This window comes from Harpia harpyja, chromosome 19 (genome assembly GCF_026419915.1).
Source record: "Harpia harpyja isolate bHarHar1 chromosome 19, bHarHar1 primary haplotype, whole genome shotgun sequence".
Classification (NCBI taxonomy): Eukaryota; Metazoa; Chordata; class Aves; order Accipitriformes; family Accipitridae; genus Harpia; species Harpia harpyja.
Window position 1 is genome coordinate 11,797,733 of NC_068958.1, and position 22,539 is coordinate 11,820,271.

Sequence of the window (22,539 nt, forward strand, 5' to 3'; positions counted from 1 at the left end):
TGCTCGGCCTTTCATCATGCTGATTCCTGCCTCTCAGACTTGGGGCTGAATTCCATGGCCGGACTCTGTTTGGCTTCTGGGGTCTGTGCAGGATGGTGGGGAGTTTTTTCTCCTGCCTTGGTCTTGCTGTGCTGCCAGGTTGTGTGGAGGAGGACAGGCTGGCACAGAGTAGGGGGAGACAGCAGTGCCTGTCCCAGATGTGCAACCACCCCACAGCTGCTGCCATGCAGGGCTGCCCCAGCCTGGAGGAGATGTGCCAATGACATGTAAAGATCTTATATATAGTGTGTAGATGCCATGTGGAAAGAAAGGGATTGTCAGGAGACGTGTGCTGTTGGGCTGATATGGCCTTTCCCTTTTTTTTTTTTTATTTTTTAGAGTCGATGCTGGGAAGTCAGAGTGCAGTGCAGGAAAGCCAGGATGCTGCGACCATGAAGCAGCTGAAGGTAGGTATGACAGGGCTATGACCCACCAGGGGTGCGAAGACGTGGGGTCGGGAGCTGGCTGGCAGCAGAGCCTGCATTGGAGGGGTTTCAAACAAGCCAAGGGACAAACTATCAGTGAGGCTGATGCTGAGGTGGGAGCTGTGGCAGTCTCCCTGTCGACACCATGGGTTTTATAGGTAATTAGTTATCCTGATCGAGCACCAATTGGTGGAGGTAGGTGATGTGGATAGTAACCCCACACTCGCTCCCCATTGCCATACAGGGACCTCCTGTTTTTCCAGTATATTGCCACAGAGACAAACCACCAGCCGTTGACTGGGTGGGTACTGGGAGCGATGGGGACAGTGCTGGCCAGCTGCCTGCCACTCAGCATCAGTCCCTGGCCGGCTCTGTGTCTCCATGGATGGGTGCATCTGCTCCCCTCCTCCTTTCAGGACCATTTGGTCTGGGAAGGGAAAGGCCCATGGTGGAGCCTCAGTGATTTATTGGAAAGGCAAGGATGGGAAATGGGAACACAAACACATGGCTTGCATCGGAAATTGGGCTTAGCCGGCCCCATGATTTATCTGTGCTGAATTCCGCTTTGCTGCTTCCCTCAGCTGCATTTTCAGTTATTTGTTTTAAAGCATAGGATTGAGCAAGACAAACAAAGCCAGCGCCCCTCTCCTCCCTTCCTCTCCGGCAGTCGCCACTGACTTGAAAGATGGTGGCTGGGAAGGAAGACCGATCCTCCTTCCAGCTCCAGCCTGGCGGTGCAGCAGGCTGGGACAATGTGCTGGGAGCAGCCCCACCATGCTGCTGGGTCCCCTGGGAGCGCTGGGACTCCTCGTGCTGCCTCCCCAGCCTCTCCTGGCCCTGTCACCCCAGCTGCTGTGCAAGGGAGCCTGGGATTTGGGTTCCCTTGAGCCTTTCCTCTCTTTCCATCCCTATGTAGGAGTATGGAAAGTGCTTTCTTCTCCGTTGCAACCCCACCTCCAAAGGGTTGTGCTGCAATGCTGGCAGTCGAGGCTGCACGGTGGAGATTCACCAAGTCCTGCTTTGTGCCCTGCTGCTGGCTGGGTTAAGAGTTTCTCTTTGTCTTTAATTCCAAAATTACACCATGGGTGCAATTCAGTTGACCTCTCTGCTTCCCCCTCCATGACTCTGTGAGCACAAAGCATCGGGACATGCATATCCTCTGGGTCTGCGCTTTCAAAAACAAACTCCGCTTTTTCTTTTTTTTTTTTTTTTTTTTAGAAGTCTCTCTTATCCTTTATGAGTGTAACGAGTGCAAGCTGTCTTTTTCATGAAATAAGGCTTGCACAGCCGGTGCCTGTGAAATGCCGCTTAAACATCCTCAAAGTGTTTGTGAGAACATTGCAATAACAAAGTGCTCCGTGCGGCTGAAGAATGCCGCGGGAACAAAAGCCACATCAACAGAGCAGGGACTAGGGAATACTAAATAGTTGACAGGAATTTTAATATAAAACTCTCTCTCTTCCTTGTCAGTTAGGGTTTTCAGGAAGCCCTCTGGCTTATCGTAAAGCGGCATACAGCACAGACAGGGGCTGGGGAGGTGAAAGGTGGCTTCCTGCCATTCTTCTCTGGAGCTGGGTTCCCATGGGCGGTCATGCCAGTTTGGCTGTGGTTTGTTCCACACTCGTGTGATACAAGGAGATCAGGATTACGGCTGCTTTGGGGGACTGGATTTTCATGGGCTAACGGCGAGTTTAGGGTTTTCCAGCCATGAACCGCTTCAATGGACTCTGCAAGGTGTGCTCGGAGCGGAGATACAGACAGGTCTGTATCTCCCATGGAAAAAAATCTGTGTGCCAGCATGTATGTGCACGTTGCTGCAAGTCTCGGTTAAGTTTACGAGTGTTTGTGGGCTTTCTTACCATTTCTGGGCTCTGTGTGTGCTGTTTCTAGGGTGTTGATTTGCTATCATTAGTAAATGATAATATTGTGAATGTAAGGAAAGCATCCTCAGATAGGTGTCTCTAGCTGGTCTCTGCCCGTTGCTGCAGTGTGTAAAATGGAATGGAGAGGGAGCATTTACTGTGTAACTTGAGGGTAGCATGCTGACGATGAAAGCGCTAAGCTGTGAGGTGGTGTCTCAATTTACCACTCATTAGAGGAGAGGCAGGCACAGCAGGCAGCTAAGTCTCTGCCAGGCTGCTGCTATCTCTTTTCAAAATTGTTTTAATGTGAAAATATTTGGGAATAAAGTGTTGCTTGAAGCTTGTTACAATCAATGGTGACTTGCTTTATGAGAAGTAGATTGCTGTGCTCTGTAAAAGCCGGTGCAAGTTCTCTGGGACCCGCTCAGTGCACGATGGCGGGTGCTGGTTTTGCTTGCGCAGGTCCCAGTCTCCTGCACTTTCGAACATAATTTTCCCCCCATGGTCTGGATTGGGGCTCCCAGCTTATTGTCAGCTTTTCTCTGCACTCCTGTGCTAATCTTTTGTGTCATACTAAAGCTGTGGTGGGGGACAGTGTCTATTGGGAATTGCACAAAGAGCCAGCTTAACTAAAAATGCCCATTTCTTGTCAGGGCTATAGTGACTGTCTCATGCAGGAACGCTGCTCTGCTTTGTGACAACTGGCTGTGATTTGTGTCTCAGACCTCCTCAGTTCCCTATTTTGACAATTTCTTCTGCATTTTTTGACAAAGTTATGGGCGCAGTGAGCCTCTGTGGTGCTGGAGTCTCTCACTATCTTGCCACCCACCTTCCAGCTTATGTCAGATACTCATATTTCTTAGTTCTGTGCACAGTGGCAAAAATGGATGTTCAGCTCCCTGTAATGGCCCTGGTGGTGGGAACTGAGGAAAGTGAACCATCAGCAGTGAGAAGCCGCTATTCAGTGGCACAGGGAAGGTGTCTCCCTTGGCAGTGGACAAGAGCCAGCCAGCTCAGGGAGAAGGAGTGGGAGACCTCTTGGCGCAGGGGAAGCTTTGGGATGGAAGTGATTGTGGAGTCTCCATGGTGGGAGAGATGCTAGGCTGGCTCCTGAGGTGCCAATGGTAACACTTCTGCAGGACTTGAATCCCCTGTGCTTTATATTTGAAATGTGAGTTGGTTCGAAGGTGCAGAGCCACAAGCAGCCTCCTCCCCTGTTTGAGGATCCAACAAACTCCAGAGAGTAAAATACTCAGTGTAGTGGGACTGGACCTACCTTTTGGTCCTGCCAGGGAAAGACAGTTTCTCTTTAGAAGCCTGATTTTATGCTGAGCAATCAAGCAGGGATGAGGTGCAGAGCAATGAAATCTCGCTGCGTTTGCCCTCCCATGGTAAAGGAGCAAGGAACCAGTTCCCTTCCTTGGCAGCTTCTGCTGAATTTCTTGTCTTCTGTTTGTTCTCAAAATAATACAGGTCAGATATTGGATTTTTTCTTTTCTTTTCCTTGTCAGTAAAACAAGGATCTTGACAAATGTCTTGGGGGATAATCAGGTATTTACAGGAACTGACATGCTGACCTGCTGCTGGAAACCAACATCAAAAAATAAGTATCATTTTATTAATAAGCTCAATGCTTCTTGAATCAGGAGGAGAAATGAGCCTAAATCAACACAGCATCCATCCTCTCCAAACTCAGCGAGAGAAAACATACTCACCCCAGCTAATGGGGTGATGCATACAGAGCCCGCTCCAGCATAGATGCCTTGCAGGCAGGAGTGTGCTGATCCTCGCAGCTTCCTCTGGAGTGGAGGAGTGCTGCTATTTCTGTATTACCCATTTGGAAATGAAATATTTAAATGACTTGCTTAGAGAAGCCGTGTTAGAGATCAGTGTCAGAGCCAGACTGCCAGCTTTTCCTTTCTAATGGCTTATCAGACCTTTCCTTACACTTGCAAGAGTTGTGAGTGGAGACTTGTGTATGCTCAATAAACACTCGTTTTGTGGCATTCCTCTCTGTTGCTCGATTTTTGCATTGCTTTTTAGCACCCTTTCCAGTCCCCTTTGGCTGCAGAGAGACCCGTTGTCCATGGGGTTCACAAAGTGACAGTGTTCACCATGACGGTTCCTTTGGGCTCTGTGACTGCTTCTAGAAATGCTGTGTGTCTGCATTTCCAAAGGCTGTGGGGCAGTGTGTGGCTGAAAGGGGGGATGCTCACTGGTCACACACGGTGGCTGCTTTCCCACTTAACAGGGTGACTCCGGTGTCTCTCTTCAGATTACAATCCCTCGAGGAAGTGATGGGTTTGGCTTCACAATCTGCTGCGACTCCCCAGTCCGTGTGCAGGCAGTGGACTCTGGTAAGAGATTAGATATTTTTTATCCCTTTTGATTTGAATGAATGACTCTGCTCCTTTTTTGCTTCCCAGAGCATGTTGTGATTCAGAAGCTCCCATGCCTTGCACAACCCTGGTTACCTCCAAGAAACTTCACTTAATGAGTTCTCTGTTGCCTCTAATGAGGTCAGAGACCACTGGGTTAGCCTCTGGATGTCACTATTTTGGCAGTGTGTTGCAGTAATTTGCAGAGATTTTGTTCCCTTTCCTCTTCAACCTGAGAGCTGTCCGGCTAGTTGGGAGACCTATGGAAAGCATCCTGGGGAGGGGTGTCAGATAGGGGAGCAGGATCTCAGGAGCCCTCGGTTGCCTGACTAGATCCTCTTGGTGTGGACTTGCAGGGTGGACTTGGTGTCTCTGTTGTACCCTGGTGCTCCCCACTGCACACCAGGAAACTCAGGAAGTTCATGCAGTAGCTCTGAGAGAGTGTTTATGACTGTCCCAGGCGCTCTGTGTGTGTGTGTGCGCACACGTGCATGTTGGAAGGTGAAGCTCCAGGCTCAGCTAGCCCCACTTCATTTTCAGGTGTGGATGTTAGGGGAAACAGACTGGGTTTGGAGGAGTGAGTGGTGCAAGCTGTGAAGCTGTGCTATTTGGGTGTCCACTAGCCCCAGGGCTTCTCCTCCCCCTTATACTCTCAGGTCTCTGTCTAGCAGGTGACAGGCATTTGTTTCTTCTCTCTATAGGTGGCCCAGCAGAAAAGGCTGGTCTGCAGCAGCTTGACACGGTGCTGCAGCTGAATGAGCAGCCTGTGGAGCACTGGAAATGTGTGGAGCTGGCACATGAAATCCGGTGAGTATTCACCCAAAGCATGAGTGCAGGGCTCTGGGAGAGACGGTTTGAAGGAGACCAGGGCAGGGGAACAGGAGCTTTGAGTGGCTACAGGAACGGGAAGGCTTTAAGGGGTGCAGGAGACTGGGAAAGCACTCTCTGGAGTGGAAGAAGAAAGTATGCAGGGGCTGGGGAGGGCAGGACAGGGGCAGAGGCATTACAGGGAGGAAGGACTGCAGGGCTCATGGCTGTCTGAATGATGTGAGGTGCCTCACTCCCTACTGCTACATCTCTGACTTGGCCCATGCCATCTCTTTCAGGAACTGTCCCACTGAGATCATACTGCTGATCTGGAGGCTTGTCCCGCAGGTCAAGTCAGGACATGAAGGCATGATCCGCAGATCATCCTGCAAATCTGCCTATGACCTCCAGTCACCACCCAACAAGCGGGAAAAGAACAGCACCATGCCCCCACGGCCCGAGCAGCGCCGGAGCTGCCACATACTGTATGATGGGAGTGATGGGCTGGTGCTGAACAGCTGGGAGAGGTACACGGAGATTGGCAAGCGGAGCCAGAACACCATGCCACCCCTTTCCCGGGTCCCCTCCACTGCAGACCAGAACTACATCATCTTGGCACCTTTGAACCCAGGGAGCCAGGTAGGGCTGCTTTCCAGCCCCACACTCAAGTTACTGCATGTGGCTGTTGGCTGTGCTTGCTGGATCCTCTCTTGGCCTGTGCTTCAGCCTTATCAAGCATCTTCTCTAAACGTTTGCTAGAGCACATGCCATTTTTACAAGCCAGACCTGTGTCCCTTGGTAGAGCTTTCACTAATTTCCTAAAACATTTACCACTAGGATTGTAGAGCTGGGGTGAATGACCTGCTGCCTCCTCCCAGGGCTCGCTCAAGGGGTAAGGATATGGGAACTGTTTCCACTGCATAGACCCCAGTGCAAGTCATTACTCTCATTTTCTACTGGCAATAGGGCAAAAATGATTTTCACCTCTCTGGAGTGCTTTGGTTTTGCTGGGTTTTGCATGCTAAAATTTGCAGTTGTTTGTTGTAAAGTCTACCTCAAGCCTTCTTCAGGTGACTGTGTCCTTTCTGGATTGTGTCTTATAGCTGCTGAGGCCTGTCTATCAAGAGAACAACTCTACTGTGGGTAAGTTGCCGATGTGCTGAAAAAACTGCTCAGAATACCTAGCAGAGCTAGACATGGTCCTTCTAGCACTATGGAATCCTTGCCCTTAGACCTGCAATGCTGCAATGCTGCAATGGAGTCCCTCATGTTTTGAGGACAGTGGCAGAAGCCTGGAGCTTTTGGGTAGTATAATCTTCCTACTCTCTGCATGAAACATAAAAGCAAGAACCCTACTTTCAAGCCCAGAGGAGAACACAGCTCCTGGTGTCACTGGATGAGCTTCATGGTGAGAAGGTCTCTGTGGGAGCTGACAGAGCGGCTGAAGGGAGGCTGGTGGCAGGGACTTTCCATCAGGGCACGATGAAAGCATGAAGTGTGAAAGTGCTAAGCATTGTTGTTGTGGTGGTGGTTCCCCAGATATGTCTGTGGGCCTGTCTGTGATGTGTTTCCCTTCTCATGCATGATGGCATGCTAGGGGAGTGCTAATACTGTGGCCCCTGCTTTGAGGTTCATTTTATTACTAAGGGAGTGAGGATGGCTGTGACTTGAATTTGTACAAACAGTAGTGCAGGTTGATGTGCCAGAATTGGGGAATACTCATTTCCAGGGCTGCTACAAGGTCTCTGGCAGTCTCTGGACCAGCTCTTCTCAAAACCCCTTTGAAGCATAAACTCATTTTCTGCAACAGATATGCTGGAGTATTCCTGGAGAACCAGGTATGGTTGGGCTTGCAGGAAGAGTGGGATGAGGTGTGTGGCAGGGCTGGGGACTGTATGAATCCTGGTCCACGCAGAAACATCTGTTGCCTGCTCTTTGATTTGGGAGCTTTGAGAGGCCACACTTGCACCCTGTCTATTAGGATGCCCTTAGGATGAGCTGTGTGTTTGTAGCAGAGCTGACCTCCTAGGCATGATCTTGCTGGAGTGTCTTTAACTCAGCAGTCCCTCCCTCGTGCGGGCACAGCTATCAGCACAATTTCCAGCTAGAAAATTTTGTGCTGCCTATAAAGGTGGGTCAGTGTCCATAGAAGGCAAAGTGTGGGGCTGGCAAAGCCATGGTGGGGATGCTGGGGAGCAGGAGGGAGCAGCACGGGTCTGAGGCCCCTGTGCCTTGGATGCTCCCAGCCCTGGAGATCTGCAGCCAGAAGAATTTTCCGCAGATCAACTGCAGGGATAATACTGTGGATAATTGCAACTCTTTCCCGCTGTTTGTGGATCCTGTGAAAAGATGAGCTGGACCGTGGGGACTTGTTCTTATAGTAGGGTGGAATTTGAAAGGGTTGGGCTTCTTCCCATAATAGATTTTAGTGATTGTTTTCAGTTTATTTAATGTTAAGTCTTCAGAGGGAAGAATGTATTAGTTAACCTGAGCAGTGATTAAGCATGGCAGTGTGAAGCTGGCCACCAGTCACACCAGGAGAGGAGCCGACGCTTCGGGCAGGCTGGATGTGTTTTGTACCAGCGTGCACAAAACAGGACTTGTGCAGATGATGAGTTCCTCTGATAAAATGAGGTGATTTAGAGATAAGAGGAAAAGCAGATCCTGAACAGGCCAGACAGATTGTTCTGTGTTAAGCTCTCTTGTGCTTTGATTTTATCTGGTAGTGCAACCATGAAAAAGGGAAAAGAGAAAATGTCAGGATTATTGCACTTAGAGGTGGAAACAACCTTTTAGGACACAAGGGCCACCCCCCTGCAAAGGCAGGTTGTTAAAGCAAGCAGTAAACAGCAGGTCTGGATTGCCAACAAAGCACGGTCTGGCTCTGCTGGTGTTTATCTGAATGTAAATGCGCTATTTCCTAATACTTAATGGAATATGTAATGTTGGGTAGGTTTGTATATTTGCTTTGGACGAGACCTTATCTGCTCTGAGCCATGTTCAGGAGTGTTTTGGTTCATTTCTACTCAGGAAGGTTATGGGTATCTGTTACAGTGCAAAGGCAGAAGCCACTGTGCAGAAAGCTGCTGTGGTGGGAGCAGAAACCCCCAGGGCTGGGTGGCTGGAGGGAGAGATGCTGGGGGGTCTCTGCTGGGACACCCCTCTCTCAGCGAGTTGCAGGAGGGTTTGCTCATACATGTTCCTGAGACATTGCTGTGGGGGAGAATGGGCTAATGCTCCAGCTTCTCACCTGGATATGTTAAAATCTGAGTGGGGAGGTCTGCTTGCTGGACCCGAGCTGGCTTAGTTCGTCAGCCTCAGGAGGGAGAGAGGAAGGAAATACTTTGATTTTTCAGTGGGGCTTCTTTTGAAGAAGGCATGAATTTTTGGTTAGAGAGACATTCAGTTCCTGTTGGAATTGTTGCCTGCGAGTTTTAGGACAGAGCACAGGTTGCTGGTGCCCAGCAGGACATGGTCTGGGGTTAAGGGCTCTTAGAGAACACAGTCCTGTCCCACCTTCTCTCCCCAGCGTGGTAGGTCCTGCCGCTGCTGTGATGGGAGTTTGTGTATGGCAGGAGAGATGTGCCTTGTGGGCCTGGGGACATCAGGGATGGCCAAAACTGTATGCTGGGATCACCAAAGAATGCTGAGGCCCTTGGGCCTAATGGATCAATGTCTTTAATGGGAAATATTTCATAGCTGCTCCCCGCTTGGCAGCTGTGCTGTCCCAGCACACCTGACAGCAGAGTAGCCCAGTGGGCAGCAGCTTGGCAGCTCCTTTCTGGTTCTGGTCCTGTGTGTTGGTCTCATCCCGGCTCCATGTGATGGATCTGGGGAGCAGGATGCATAAAGCCATCCTTAGCACTGCTGCCTCCAACAGATCACCCATGAAACCATCTAGCAGCTCACAGCCAGTTGTGCATACAGTACTGGCTCCCAGCAGTCTGTGATGCTCTCACCTCATTGCGCTGGTGCTGAGAAAATGGTAGTTTCTGTCCAGGCAAAGCATCCTTAGGGCACCCCACAACCTGTGCCTGCACTCGTGAGACAAAATGCTGGTGGGAGCTTGCTGGGTGTATTCAAAGGCATTCCTCTGGGCTGGGAGGAAAGGGCTTAGAAATCCTATATAGCAGCAATTGCCTGGCAATAGGGGAAGGAAGGACTCATCCACGCAGCAGCTAGCGGGGAACAGTGATAATTGTTGTTAATTATCAATAATGCTTTTAATCACAGGATTATGAATTACATTAGAGATTCTGGGACTGGTTTGACATACCATCTAATATCTCCTGGCCTCTAGCAATACAGACTGGCAGATGTGGAGTGGCCACAGTAGCTGGTGTTGGCTTGTTGGGAAAAGTCATAGCTCTGCTCAACCAGTTGAGGTGGGAGTCTGCAAAGGAAAGCTTCTGTGTAATCACTCATTTGAATGAGGATAACGGCTTTCTGCGATGAAGACGGACAGAGTGAAAAAACAGTCAGGCTGCTTGGACTTTTTCTAGCACTGAAATGTAATGCTGAAAAACAGTGGATAATATTGTGCCAGCCTCATGCAAAATGAGGTCATCCTTTATAAATACACCCCCATGTCTAAGTAACCTTCACATCCCTGGGAGCGATTTGGAAAGGCATGGATTGATCCCATGTGCATGAATGTGTTTATCATTTCTGTCCCTTTCTCTGACACCTCCAATCTTAGTATCTTCTGAAAACTGTGATTAACCCACTACCCAGCACCTCATGACGTGAAATTCCTGTACTTTGCTAACTCCCATGCCCAGAATCCAGGGCAGGCAGGGCTTGTGTGGATAAAAATGTCCCGAGGTTTAAATTTCCAGTGTTTTGGGTTTTTTTCCCCCACCCTGAGTTAGTCACAGATGGTTTTCCTCTCTCTGAAAAGGGAAGGGTCATAGTTCAGTGGTGGAGGCAGGTGTTCCCTGATGGTGGGAACGTCCTTGGTGCTCCCGTGATTCAAGAATGACCATTTAAAGTCATGTCTGGGATTGTTCTGTATTTCTTATTTCATACTTTCAGTACTGCATAGGGAGGTTTGTATAATAGCACCACATCTCTTCCTCCAAAGTACCGTATTCATAGATTGTGCAGAAGGCAGCGTACACCCAAACAGAGGCAGATACACTAGCCTGCAGCTGAGCTTGCTGTGACTTCCTTGGGTTTTGGTTTGTACATACACAGATGTGTTTGTGCTGCTGGTGTGATCCAGTTAAGTCCTTGGTGCAGCAAGTGAGTAGCTTTTGATTGAGCAGAAATGTCAAGGGACATCTCATTTTGCATTAGGAAAAATGAAGTCAGTGCTGTTATTTCATGAATCCCTGGGAAACTTTGATAGCAGAGTGACGAACGTCTCTGCAGCTCTTGGCTCCAGCTATTCCCCTTAGGCTTTATGTGCCCTCCTCCAGCCTGTGAGAGCAGGAACTAAGCTGGCAGCATGTAGCAGCTCTGTGGGAGCTCTCTTCTGATTCTGTGTTTCTTTCTGCTTCCTCTGTCGGTCCAGGAAATGCATGTAAAGGGAAATCGCACATGGGGTCTGGGAGAAAATCCAGGCTGATGAAGACTGTGCAGACGATGAAGAGCTACGGGAACTACCAGAACTGTACCATAGTGAGGCCACACATCCCGCACTCCAGCTATGGCACATATGTGACACTGGCTCCCAAAGTGCTGGTGTTCCCTGTCTTTGTGCAGGTAAGCACAGCTGGAAGTGAGACGTTATGGATCTAATGCAATCAGTGCCCAGCACAGCAGGTTGTATCAAAGCTTGCTGCTGTAGGTTGGGTCCAGGCTGTCACACAAGGTGGATATATTTCCCAGCAGTATATACCATGAATGCATGGATCCCCTGTCGTCCACAGCTCTGTCCTCTGGAGCTGGCTGTACTCAGCACAGTGCTGGGTACTTTCTCAAAGGGAATTGTGTCCTGCCCAAGCAATTCTCAGTTGGAGTTTTTTCCCTTTTGGCTTTCAAATCTGGTCCTTGGGTGCTTGCTTGAGTCAGGAGAAGGTATCCCAGCTTCTGGGCTTCAGCAACCAGCTTGGTGTAATTGAAGATCAATGTGGTTTCTTCACGTGGGTTCTTTGTGCTGTTAATTATGGTGTGCAAACAAAGGTTTTTTAGTTTAGCTGGTGGCCAGCACTAAAATCATGGAGAAGGATCCAGAGCAGTAATGGCTTGAGAGAGGATGTTCTCACTCCCCAGTTCCTTAAATTTTTTTCTTAAAACTTAGCCCTGAATTTGGTGGTAGTAGCTCTAACTACCTCTGTGTCTTCCATCTTGTCCTTCATATGGCCAGGACCCCAGAAAACCTCATCTGAGCCTGTATGTTTAAGTCTGTTACTGATGAATACCTTCATCTCTGAGACTGTGGGGAACCATCCGTCCTCCCCTGCTAGCAGCAATGACACTGTCATGTCAGCTCAGACTGGCGATTTCCTTTGGGCTGAAACCCATGATCCGTGTTGTCTATCACTCCAGCCTGAGCCAGTGGACTGCTTGGGGGCAAACGTAGGGCTGGGCTGGTACTGGGGGGCAGGCTTATGCCCACCTCATCCTCCTCAGCGGCACCCAGGTGGCCGTTCGTGTTAGCACCAGTGCATTCACCAGTCCTGGGTGTGTGCACAATTTGCCTTTTGGTAAGAACACAACTGGCACTTTTGCCTCTTTACTCCCGAAACTTGTGTCTTGGATTGAGTTTGGGGTGTTTCTGCCTCTTCAGGAGCTGGTTTTTATGCTTCGCACTGTCTCATACTGGAAGGCCCCTTTCCACGTACCCTCATGTGCCTGCTGGCCATGCTGCTCAGGAGGATCGTCCTGGGCTGGTTTTGCAGGGTTTGTTCTGCAGTCAGGACAACTGAACCTGTCCTGTTCTTCTCCAGCGTTAAACAGAGAAGGTGCTGACTGGGGAGCTGAGCGTGCAGCGTGGCATGAGAAAGGGCAGCCTTCTTAAAGTTGCTTTACTTTACTGTGAGAGTAATCCATAAGATCATGTAGCAAATACTCTATTCTGAGAGACGTGAGAACCTAATGTGCCACCATTGTGGTTGTGTTTCCTGCTAAAAAGCGCCCATAACCAAGCCCGCACTGTGCAGAACAGTTAACATACAGAGGCAAGTGGCTGATTGTCTTTTTATAGATGGGTCTGACGTAGGTGTAAAGTGTAAGGCTTTCTTTTTGTCCTGTAGCCGGACTGCAGACTTTCTGTCCTTTTGAGCACAGTGTGGGGTGGCTTCTCCCTGAATGAGTTACAGCTTAAAGTGAAGACAAAGTGGGTTTGGTGGGCAGAAAATTTTTCTGGCAAACCACACTTCCAGTGGAAAGTTTGACAGTTTCTTTCTTTTTCTTTTCTTTTTTTTTTTTTTTTTCCCTTCAAATGTAGCCCCTAGATCTTTGCAACCCAGCCCGGACTCTGCTTCTGTCAGAGGAGCTGCTTCTTCATGAGAGCAGAAGCAGGACTATACAGGTAAGACTCTTTCCATGCTGTCTGAGCTTTCTAAACATGCTCTTCTGCAGTCTTATATAGTAGATTGAGAAGGGCAATGTTTTACTGTGCAGTACTTATATTAATATATGATATTTGGAAAAACTTGTAGTCAGTTTATCATGGGATAAACTAAATATCAAAGCTCTTCTTTGCTAGAAATCAACTTTTTTTCTTGTCTTCCTTCATGCTCACTAAGAAGAAACTGCACATGGCAAATGCATGCCAGTCACAGCCCAGCAGTTGAGGCCACTGGCAGACTCAGAAAGAGGGAGTTTAAGAATATTTTGTGCCAGGTTAGAGAACTAGACAGAGAACTTGTTACAGGGGTTTTCAGAAATTTAGTTCCTGAAACAGGTTACATGTCCAAATTCCTCTCTTTTTTCTTACTTCAGCTTCTTTTCTGCAATGTTATCAGAGGGCTGTTAAAAATCTGGGGAAACAGCTAAGCTTTGGCTACATGCTGAACCTGTGTATGTGACAACTTTCAACATCCAAACTGACAGAGTTTGGATGTGTTGATTACATTTGCTGCTGGCTTCACTTGCATGCAACTGTCAAGTCTGCAAAGCCCTGGAATTTGGGACAGAGGAAGCGGCAGCTGGGACAACCCACTCATGCATTGCTCACTAGTGCCGGAGGAAACTGCCGTTTCTTTGGGGGCATTTTCAGAGAATCTCACCACTGTACAGAATAATTTTGTTTTGAATTTAGTTGGAGTGAGGAACGTGTCATCTTCACAGAGCCATAAAGGAATTTTTACTTGACTAATCTTAGTTTCTGGGTAACACCTTCTGGGTGGCCAACAGCAGAATCCCAGAGACGTGTCATATCGCTGGCCTGTACAAAAGAGTACAAGATTGTGTTAACTGACTTCTCTCTCTTTCTGGTTTTCAATGTGTAATTCATCCCTTGGTTTGACTTGAATCACTATTTCTTTTTTTTGCCAAAGTACATGAAAAATTGCATGATCAGTTAGGAAACTTGGCACTGATTTGTAAATAAAACTCTTCCCCTCTCTGTCCTGCTGTTCTTTGCTGCTCAGGGTCTTCTGGGCACCTGCATGAATGAAAATCAAGTAAACACATGTGCTGTGATGGCTTGGAAATATGGTGGCCAGCCTGAAGTCAGGATGCTTCTTCTGGGTGGTTTGGAGTTGCTTGCTTTCAGGTCAGACTCAGATGTCTGTAGTAGCAGCCAAATGTGGAATAATTATGAATAACTAATGCCGTTTGCAGCCTGGGTGGAGCATGTGTGTGTATGGGGGTGTTTGTATTTAGATGATGGAGAGCGTCAGGACAAGCATGTTTGGAGGAGGTGTGCTGCTCTGTCTCCAAATGGACATGTTAGCCATTTCAGAGACCCAGCTGTGGGCAGGATCAGAAGGAGGCTGTCTCAGGGAAAGGACTCTGCTTACGATGCCCTAAAGATGAGCGTGAGGCTGGAAGAGGATTTCCCAGTTGGAGCTGCTGCCAGGAAAGGGCAGGATGCTGTACGCTGGCCAGGAACGTGAGACGGTGTTTGAGAATGATGGTGCCTTGAGGCCGTGATGTCTGTGTAAGCCTGGCAGAGGGGCAAGGCAAGAGACTGTGACTAAGCATCATGAAAAAATAGAAGCAGTGAATGGGAACAAGCATGTGGCAGCATCTGCTTTGGAAGGCAAGAGTCTTTCCTTTGGTGTGAACCCAGGTGTGGTGCTGAGCCCTGTATTGCTGGGAGCTGACAGTTGTACGTAGCAACACTGGGACATTAGGCATGTCCTTGGGGAAGGGCTTTCTCACATCTGCAGTGTGTCACAGGGTTATGGCAGGCTTTGCAGAGCTTCAAGGAATCAGTGCAGGTCTCTCTGGAAAGCCAGAGACTCCCCTACTCCAGCGGAGCAAGGGTGTCTGCTTTGGTTCTGGTGGGCTGTGAGGTAAAAGAACCTAAACTTCTGAAGCCAGCAAGACCTAAAATGGCATGGACACAATGGAGCTTCCCCTGGTACAGGAGGGCTCTGACTTCTCTTTTTGCTGGACTTGAGCTCACTCCCTCTCCAGCCTTCTTTGCTGTCCGAACAGAGGCTGTCTGCTTTCCGATTGGTTCTTTCTTCCTTGTTGCATGTGGTTATCCATTTTTTCCACTGCTCTTCCCACCTAGCCTCTCTCAAACTGGACCACTGCTCCTGTGGTTTGCAGGACTGTTTTCTGTATGTTATTCTGCTTTGGCTAAGTGGCTCGAGAGAGGAGGGGCCAGGTGCAGGGGCTGGAGATGGAGGTCCTGTTTCTCTCTTCCCCCACCCCCAGAATCTTTTTCTCTTGGCAGTTTCCATGTCAGGCACTGCATCCTCGTCACTGAGCAAACTCTCTCCCATCTCCTGAAGGAGTCAACCTATCTCCCTGGAGGCTTGCCAGGATCTGTCCTTTCCCTGACCTTACCTCTGGGGCAATCCTTATTCAGGCCTTAATCACATCCTGTCTAGACTTTGTTGCAATTCCTGCTTTTATGGTCTTCTGAAGTCCCTCCAGCCTGTGGAGTGCCAGAGGAACCACCATGATGCAGGTGATTGTGCACAAGGTGTCAAACATGGGCTTTGCCCTTGTTGGTCTGTCTCTAATGAACCTGGAGGCAACTTTCCAAAGTCCTGAGGTAGCTTCACAGCATAGGCCATGCTCACCCCCTTCTCAGCTCTCTTTTCTGCCATGCTGGCAGGGTCTGCAGATCAGGATGGTCCTCCCCGGAACTCTGAAAGCCCCCAGCTCTGCCAGGAATCTGGAGGACATGGACCGGCATGCCCAGGTCTTATGCTCTTCTCTGCAGAGCAAGAGGCTTTTCTCTGTCATCCCCAGTGTTGCACTGCAAGTTACTGGCACTCCTGGCCTGGGACGGGGTTGCCAGCTCCCTGTCTCAGCGGGTGGCTGAGTCTGGCCAACACAGTGGGTAGACCAAAACCCTACTCCCTGGCACAGATGTTTCAAGATCTTGTTTTCAGCCTTTTTTAGACATTTTCATTTGGGTAAGAATACCAGAAACCTGCACTTACCTCTTCCCTCCACCACACTAGTCCCACTTACTCTGTCCCTTCTTCTTCACTGCCTTTTAATATCCTTCTCTTCCTCATTTTTTACACCATTTCCCCATCTGCACAGCCACTGCTTATGCTAGTATTTGAGAGTGGGTGCATGACCCCTTGAGGTCTTCAGTGCCTGCTCTCCCCTGACGTTCATGGTAGAATAATATTTGATTCAGATAAGCCAAGGTGAGGTTCAAGGTTTGACAGCTAAAGCCTTCACCATGGATCTCCTTTTGGCAAGTGTGGTGGTGTATCTTCATCAAAGTCTATCTGAGCATATAAACTCCTTCCTGAGTGTATAAATTCCTTGCCAATAATCTTGGCAGAAAAAAATGCGCGAGGCAGTAAAAGAGGGTAAATGCACTGTGTGCTAAAAGACTGCTGAGACGTCTCGGAGAACATGCATTTAATATGGATACATGCAGAAGTAAAAATCCAGGAGCAAAGGAGCAGGTCATACAGAGAGCTAGAGCTGTAGCATGGAAAGCAATGTCTCCAAGGCTTTAGTGTATTGCTGCAGGATGGTAAAGTTTCCCCTCACCTGGGAAGTTCATGCTCATCTCCGAAGTGCCATGACCATGTATGTGCACCTACCCCACCTGAAAAGCCTAGACTGCTTCTCTTTTTAGACTGGCACTCAGCTGACTGAGGTGCGAATGTACAAAGCTGTCATAAATGGATTACTTTTAATCATGTTCTCCTATTGCTCTGGTCTCTGTGAAAACTAAGTGAGTAACTGCCAGGGCAAAGCTGTAGCCAAGAAAGCTATGACTTTGAAGCATATGATCAGGGGAGCACTGAACAGAAGTGACTGCGTGATATCACCCTGTATGTGGGGAGCTGTGTTATTCTTGGTCTGATGAGTCCAACAGTGATGTCTGCTTCATAGAGGATGCTCAGAATTTGGATGGTCTCACAAGAGGGCTACAAGGATAAATCAAGATCTGAAAAAATTGAGGAAGATTAAGAAAGCTTCATCCATTTAGCTCAACTGAATGAATGAGGGCACATGAACTCTGCAGATACAACCCGCATACTGGTATCACTGGAGTTTCTCTTTGGGGTTGCAACCAATTCTTCTGGAGAAAAATCCAGTACTGGTAAACAGAAAATGTGTGTGGCTCAGTCCTAGGGGTGGATACCTGTCTTAAGAGCTCCCCACCATGAATTATAGGATTTCTCTAGCCAGCTGCAGGCAGCATTCTCTGGCCAGCAATGCAGGTGATCGTCACCAGGTTCTCCTTTGGCATCTGAAAGCTTTATCATAAAAGACCTGCCTCTGCTTCCTCAGCTCCCTCTGTTTTGCTGGGCACAGCTACGAGACTATTGCTAGAGAAAGAGAGAGGATGATGTCTCAGGAACCATCAACTGGCTCAGGCTTTTCCTGCCGAGCACTGGGACAAGCAGGCAGGGTTTGCACTGATCCATTTTGCCAGTGTCTCTGCTGATGTACTGCTGCAGTTGCAGCGTGCAAACTCCTCCCTGCTGTAACCCAGGTGGTTGTGGCTCTCTGTGCATAGTTGAGCAGAAGAGGAAGGGGTTAGGAAGATAGTTAAGTATTCTTAAGCTGGAATGTGAAGGTATGTCAGCTGCAAGGCTTAATTTCTGGGCACCTTTTCATATTGTTTTTGTTACCATATTTTGCTTTACAAGGCGTGGTTATTGCTTCCTCCTTCCTGCAGTAGGGCTCTGTAGCAGTCCCAGCATTGATCTCCTGTTCTCATCTTGGGGAAGCACACTAGCCCACTACTTTCCACTTTCCCTCCTGGCTTTCATTTTCTCCTGTTTTCTTCTAGGAAACATTTTAAACGTGACCCTTCCTTCTGTAAAAACGCTTTGACAGTTATATTCTGTAGTTAGTCAGATCTATCAGCAGAAGAGGCTTTGCTGTTTGCTGTGGTGCAGAGCACACCCAGATGAACAGTGTCCAAGACATCAGTGTCAGCGTCTATGAACACTTTTTTTCCCCCCTGTAAAATCTATTCACATCCCCCAAAAGATCTGTGTGACAACTGCCATGTGGCCTTGATCATGCTAGTAATAACACAGGTGTACCTATCTCTGTCTTCAGAGGAGTCCTTTCATCATGTCAGTTGTTTTATTTCTGATTTTGGCATAGAAAATTAGTTCTGGGACATACACAAATATACTCTGACTCTCCACAGGGCAACTCTGGATTCTGTGTCTTGCCTGGATGAATTCAGGCACTGTGTTTCTTTTTCGTTTGCTCTTTTGCTTTTATGAACCCTGTGATTTTTCATGGTAGCTACCAGATCTGTTTGCAAAGGGCTGTTACAGACATGTTAGAGCTCATCAGCGGTGTGATGGCAATCCTAGGCAGAGCTCCAGATTACTCACTCCAGCCCTCCCCTCTTACATCTGCTGGCTGCTGCCTTAGGGTCATCCATAGAATCATAGAATCATAGAATCATTTAGGTTGGAAAAGACCTTCAAGATCATCGAGTCCAACCATCAACCATGCCCACTAAACCATGTTCTGAAGTGCCTTGTCTACGCACTTTTTGAATACCTCCAGGGATGGTGACTCAACCACTTCCCTGGGCAGCCTGTTCCAATACCCGACAACCCTTTCAGTAAAGCAATTTTTCCTAATATCCAACCTAAACCTCCCCTGCCACAACTTGAGGCCATTTCCTCTCGTCCTATCTCCAGCCACCTGACAGAAGAGACCAACACCCACCTCACTACAGCCCCCCTTCAGGTAGTTGTAGAGAGCGATAAGGTCTCCCCTCAGCCTCCTCTTCTCCAGACTAAACAGCCCCAGCTCCCTCAGCCGCTCCTTATAAGACTTGTGCTCAAGACCCCTCACCAACTTGGTTGCCCTTCTCTGAACATGATTTGAGTTTCCTGTGCTCAGCTCTGCAGGTGGGGTAAGTGCTCTGCCCCGCAGGGCTGGTCCCGCTCCCACCTGTGCGAGCAGGGTTCACTGGACCTTGCAGCACTGGGGTGCTCTTGGCAGGCTCTGGCTGTGTGGGTGGAAGGGACACCCTCATGTTCTTCCCCCAGCAACTTGGAGGAGCAGAGGGACGTCTGTAAACCATTTTGTGTGGAGCTGCTCTAAAATCAAGCGTCTTCCTAGAAGCAGCATCTAATAGAGATGCTCTTGCGTAACCCACGCTGGCTGCGCTTTTATCTTCTCTACATCCTGAATTCAGTCAGTCCCATCTTCCCATAAAAGCATAATGTTACCTGTAAATGCTTTTTGTGTATTTCTGTTTCCATGATTCTCTATTTAAATCTGCTTGGTTTTGAAGTGATATTTTTTTTCCTGCTGATCCTTCTAATCTTTTTTTCTACCCTTTAAACTTCTGTGTGTATTAGTTCTTCAATTTCTTTCCTCCATTTCCAGCATGACCACTTATGGATTATGCTTTTATCTCCTTCACTTTGCTGAGTTGCTGTTCTCAAAATCCCTGAACATCTCTTCTTTGAGGCTGAGGGACCTGGGATGGCACCAGACATGTCCTGGAAAAGTTATCTTTTAGAACAAGATAGGCATGGGAGAAAGTTTATAGTGCAGTTTGTACTATGTTATTCCTTGTATTAATAATAAGGTCAGAAGTAATGAAGACGGTGAACGTGGGCCCTAGGCCAACAGTGTGTTGAGAGCAGAGGAAGGGATTTTCCAAATGATACAGAGAAAAACAGACACTCCCTGGTTTCATTGTCAATTAAAGCTACATCAGTAGCTTTGTGCTTATTAAGAATACCACAAAAATAAATTTGCACAGCAAGGAGAAATCTTGTGGCAAGGGCTTGATTTTGGTTTCAAAGCCAGATGCTGCTGCCCTGATGTGAGACTCACCACCATGTGATAAACTGTTACCCAGCTTGTCCTCCTCCTGATGTGTGTCCGTCAGCCACTGGGCATGGAGACAAACTGTACTGGCAGTGTGTCCCCCCGTAAACAGTGACTCAGTCCCTGTCCAGAGCAAAGTCACCTTTCAAAGGGTGACTTGGTGGTGGCAGTGATGCCAGCTCCCAGTAAGCCCCTGGGATGCTGGGTTGTTTGCTGCTCTTGTGAAAGGGTTGCTAAAAGGCCACAAAACCTTCATTACTGTTGCTCAGTGTTGCAAAGCAGCTTTCCCTTTGCTGTGGGAGGTTTTTGGGAGCATCCCAAGGAGTGGTTAAAAGCAGCCATGTGCTCACATGCTGCATCCTGTGCTGAGAGCAGGGTGTGATTTGGCAGTATGCAGAAGGTCCAGCATCCAGCATGCCCACTGGCATATTGCAGCCGCTTGCTGGCATCTTCTAAGTTTTGCTGCATGCCCCCAACTTCTGCTGGAGAGCAGGACAGGCTCAAACCTCGGCTACTGGCATAGTGATTGCACCAAGCTACTCATTCCCAGTAGACTTCTGGGTCAAGGATCTCCAGTAAAGTGGAGAAGCTCATTCTTCTTATTTTAAAGATCACACTAATCTGTACTGATTGAACTAGGGACCTCAGGCAAGAGCCAGAAGCAGAACAAAATCTACCTTCTCGGTTGTGAGCACCCACTGCTCTGGAGTAGCTCACAGCTTCTAGGACACTTGAGTCACTGCTCAAGCACAGAGCTGGGCAGACACTTGGTTCAGTGTTTGCTTTCCACCCATCAGTGTGGTTTAAAGGTGTCAAGTTTGTTCCCTGCAACTGCTCTTGTAGGTTCTGCTGTTGTAAAAGCCAAACTGTTATTTTCTCAAAGGGTGTGAAATGAGCCATGTGAAGACAGAGGACAGTGCAAAGCTCCTTCGTGAGTGTGTTCAGGGAGATCATGTTTGCTTTTAGGTTGCAACTTCTACAGTGTGCTGGGATTAGTCGGCAACTTATTCCCTCCTCCTGCTCCTCTGATTTATAACTTATGTAAATGGGAAGTGACACGAGAGAGCAGAGAGGGTGTGTTTGCGTGGCATTAAACTGTCGGGCAAGTTTATCCCTCTTGTCACGGGACTCCACAGTCCTCGGTAGGTGACTGCCAAAGCAGGGGGAGCCTTGTTTGAAGCTTGCTGGGAGCACCCTGAGGGGTGTAGCAGCAATCAGCCCCTTAGGGAAAGACTGCCTGGGCTGCCTGTCATGGCTGGTGCGTCTCCCCAGGGTAGAGGACCTTTCCAGGGCACTGTCTCAGTGCCAAGAGATTAACTCCTTATAGCTTCTTCTTTGCTGCTTTTGTGCTTCCAGGTCACCCTCTTTGTTTACTCCGACCTGCTGCTCTTCACCAAGGAGGATGAGCCTGGGCGCTGCAACGTGCTGAGGAACCCTCTCTACCTGCAGAGTGTCAAGCTCCAGGAGGGTGAGTGTCTGCAGCAGCAGTTGGAGACATTTGGGGCATTTTCAGGGCTGCTAGCTATAAAGTTGCTGGCCAGCAGCAGGATAGCACCCCACTATCCCATTGCTTCCAGTATTTAACAGTACCATCCGACTGGTGCTGCCAGATCATCCTTCCTTGGGGTGCAGGGGCAGCACCCCCCTTTCCCATCCCTGCATTAACCCAGTCCCCGGGAGCTCCATCTCCTGGGACACCTCAGGGGCACTCAGGTAGCACTGCTTTCCACGGCTTTTTGGGTGCATCTCTCAGGGATTTTGGGCTGGCATTCCCCAGGATCTTGCTGTGCTGTGCTGTTCCCCTTGCTGGTGTTACACTGCTGACAGTGGGGGCTTGCCGAGGCTGAGAAAGGGAAGTGAAGTCTTGAGGTTTCCCCTGTGGTGCCTTGAGAGAGTTCAGAGTTTGTCTCCAAGGGAGTCTGGCTAAGCCCTACTAACCTTTACTTTGCTACTTCTCCCTTCAGCCGCCCACAGTTTTCCCCCCATGCTAGCATCCCTCCCCCATGCACACCCCATTGGTGAGGAAAGAGCAAACCCTGGCCTCGGTGGAAGGCTTTGGGCCATGCCCTTACTTTCTTCACCTTGACTGGGCTTTCACATCCAGCTGAGGGCTCAGGGAGGGCTTCTAGGGCAGGAGGATGACTTGAAATTAGATATTTCAAGTTGAAATGCTGAGGCTGTTTGAAAGATGACCTTTAGCTACTCAGGGTCAAAAGAGGAACGAACAATTTGCTCTACCACATCCTATTTGCTATGGTGGAGCCACTTCTTGGCCCTGGGCCCAGTCCCACCTTGTTCCTTCTTTGGCGCAGTCGCCTTTTGGGTATGGGCTTGTTTTGTGAACAGTCGCCCGACTGCGTCAGCGTGGGGCTGGTGCCCTGACTCCTCCCGAAGCCCAGGCAGTGGGTGTCACTGGACTGGGACCCCACGTGAGAAATTGTGATTGGATATAAGGAAAAACTTTTCTATGGTGAGGTTGGTCAAATATTAAGTTGCCTACAGAGGTGTGGGATCTCCATACCTGGAGGTGTTCAGGACTCAACTGGGCACGGCCCTGAGTGCCCTGATCTGGGTGCTTTGGGCAGGGGCTTGGGCTAGAGACCACCAGAGGGGCCCCTTCCAACCCAGATTACTCTGTAACTGTATGAGCTGATATCTTTA

The 22,539-nt window shown here is 48.8% G+C and overlaps 1 protein-coding gene across 6 annotated transcripts in view; it reads left to right on the forward strand.

Moving 5' to 3' along the window:
* The window catches only part of RGS3 (regulator of G protein signaling 3), a 92,231-nt gene that overhangs the window by 23,715 nt on the left and 45,977 nt on the right, over positions 1-22,539 (forward strand). For 3 of the 6 annotated variants that reach the window (XM_052815318.1, XM_052815320.1, XM_052815321.1), the window contains 8 exons: positions 379-446; positions 4,578-4,683; positions 5,406-5,511; positions 5,811-6,150; positions 6,615-6,654; positions 11,027-11,217; positions 12,905-12,988; positions 21,235-21,346. In XM_052815318.1, coding sequence (XP_052671278.1) covers positions 379-446; positions 4,578-4,683; positions 5,406-5,511; positions 5,811-6,150; positions 6,615-6,654; positions 11,027-11,217; positions 12,905-12,988; positions 21,235-21,346 — 1,047 coding nt within the window. Of the gene's footprint in view, positions 1-378; positions 447-1,972; positions 2,226-4,577; positions 4,684-5,405; positions 5,512-5,810; positions 6,151-6,614; positions 6,655-11,026; positions 11,218-12,904; positions 12,989-21,234; positions 21,347-22,539 lie in introns of those variants that run through there. The other 3 variants (XM_052815319.1, XM_052815322.1, XM_052815323.1) reach the window with 3 other exon arrangements.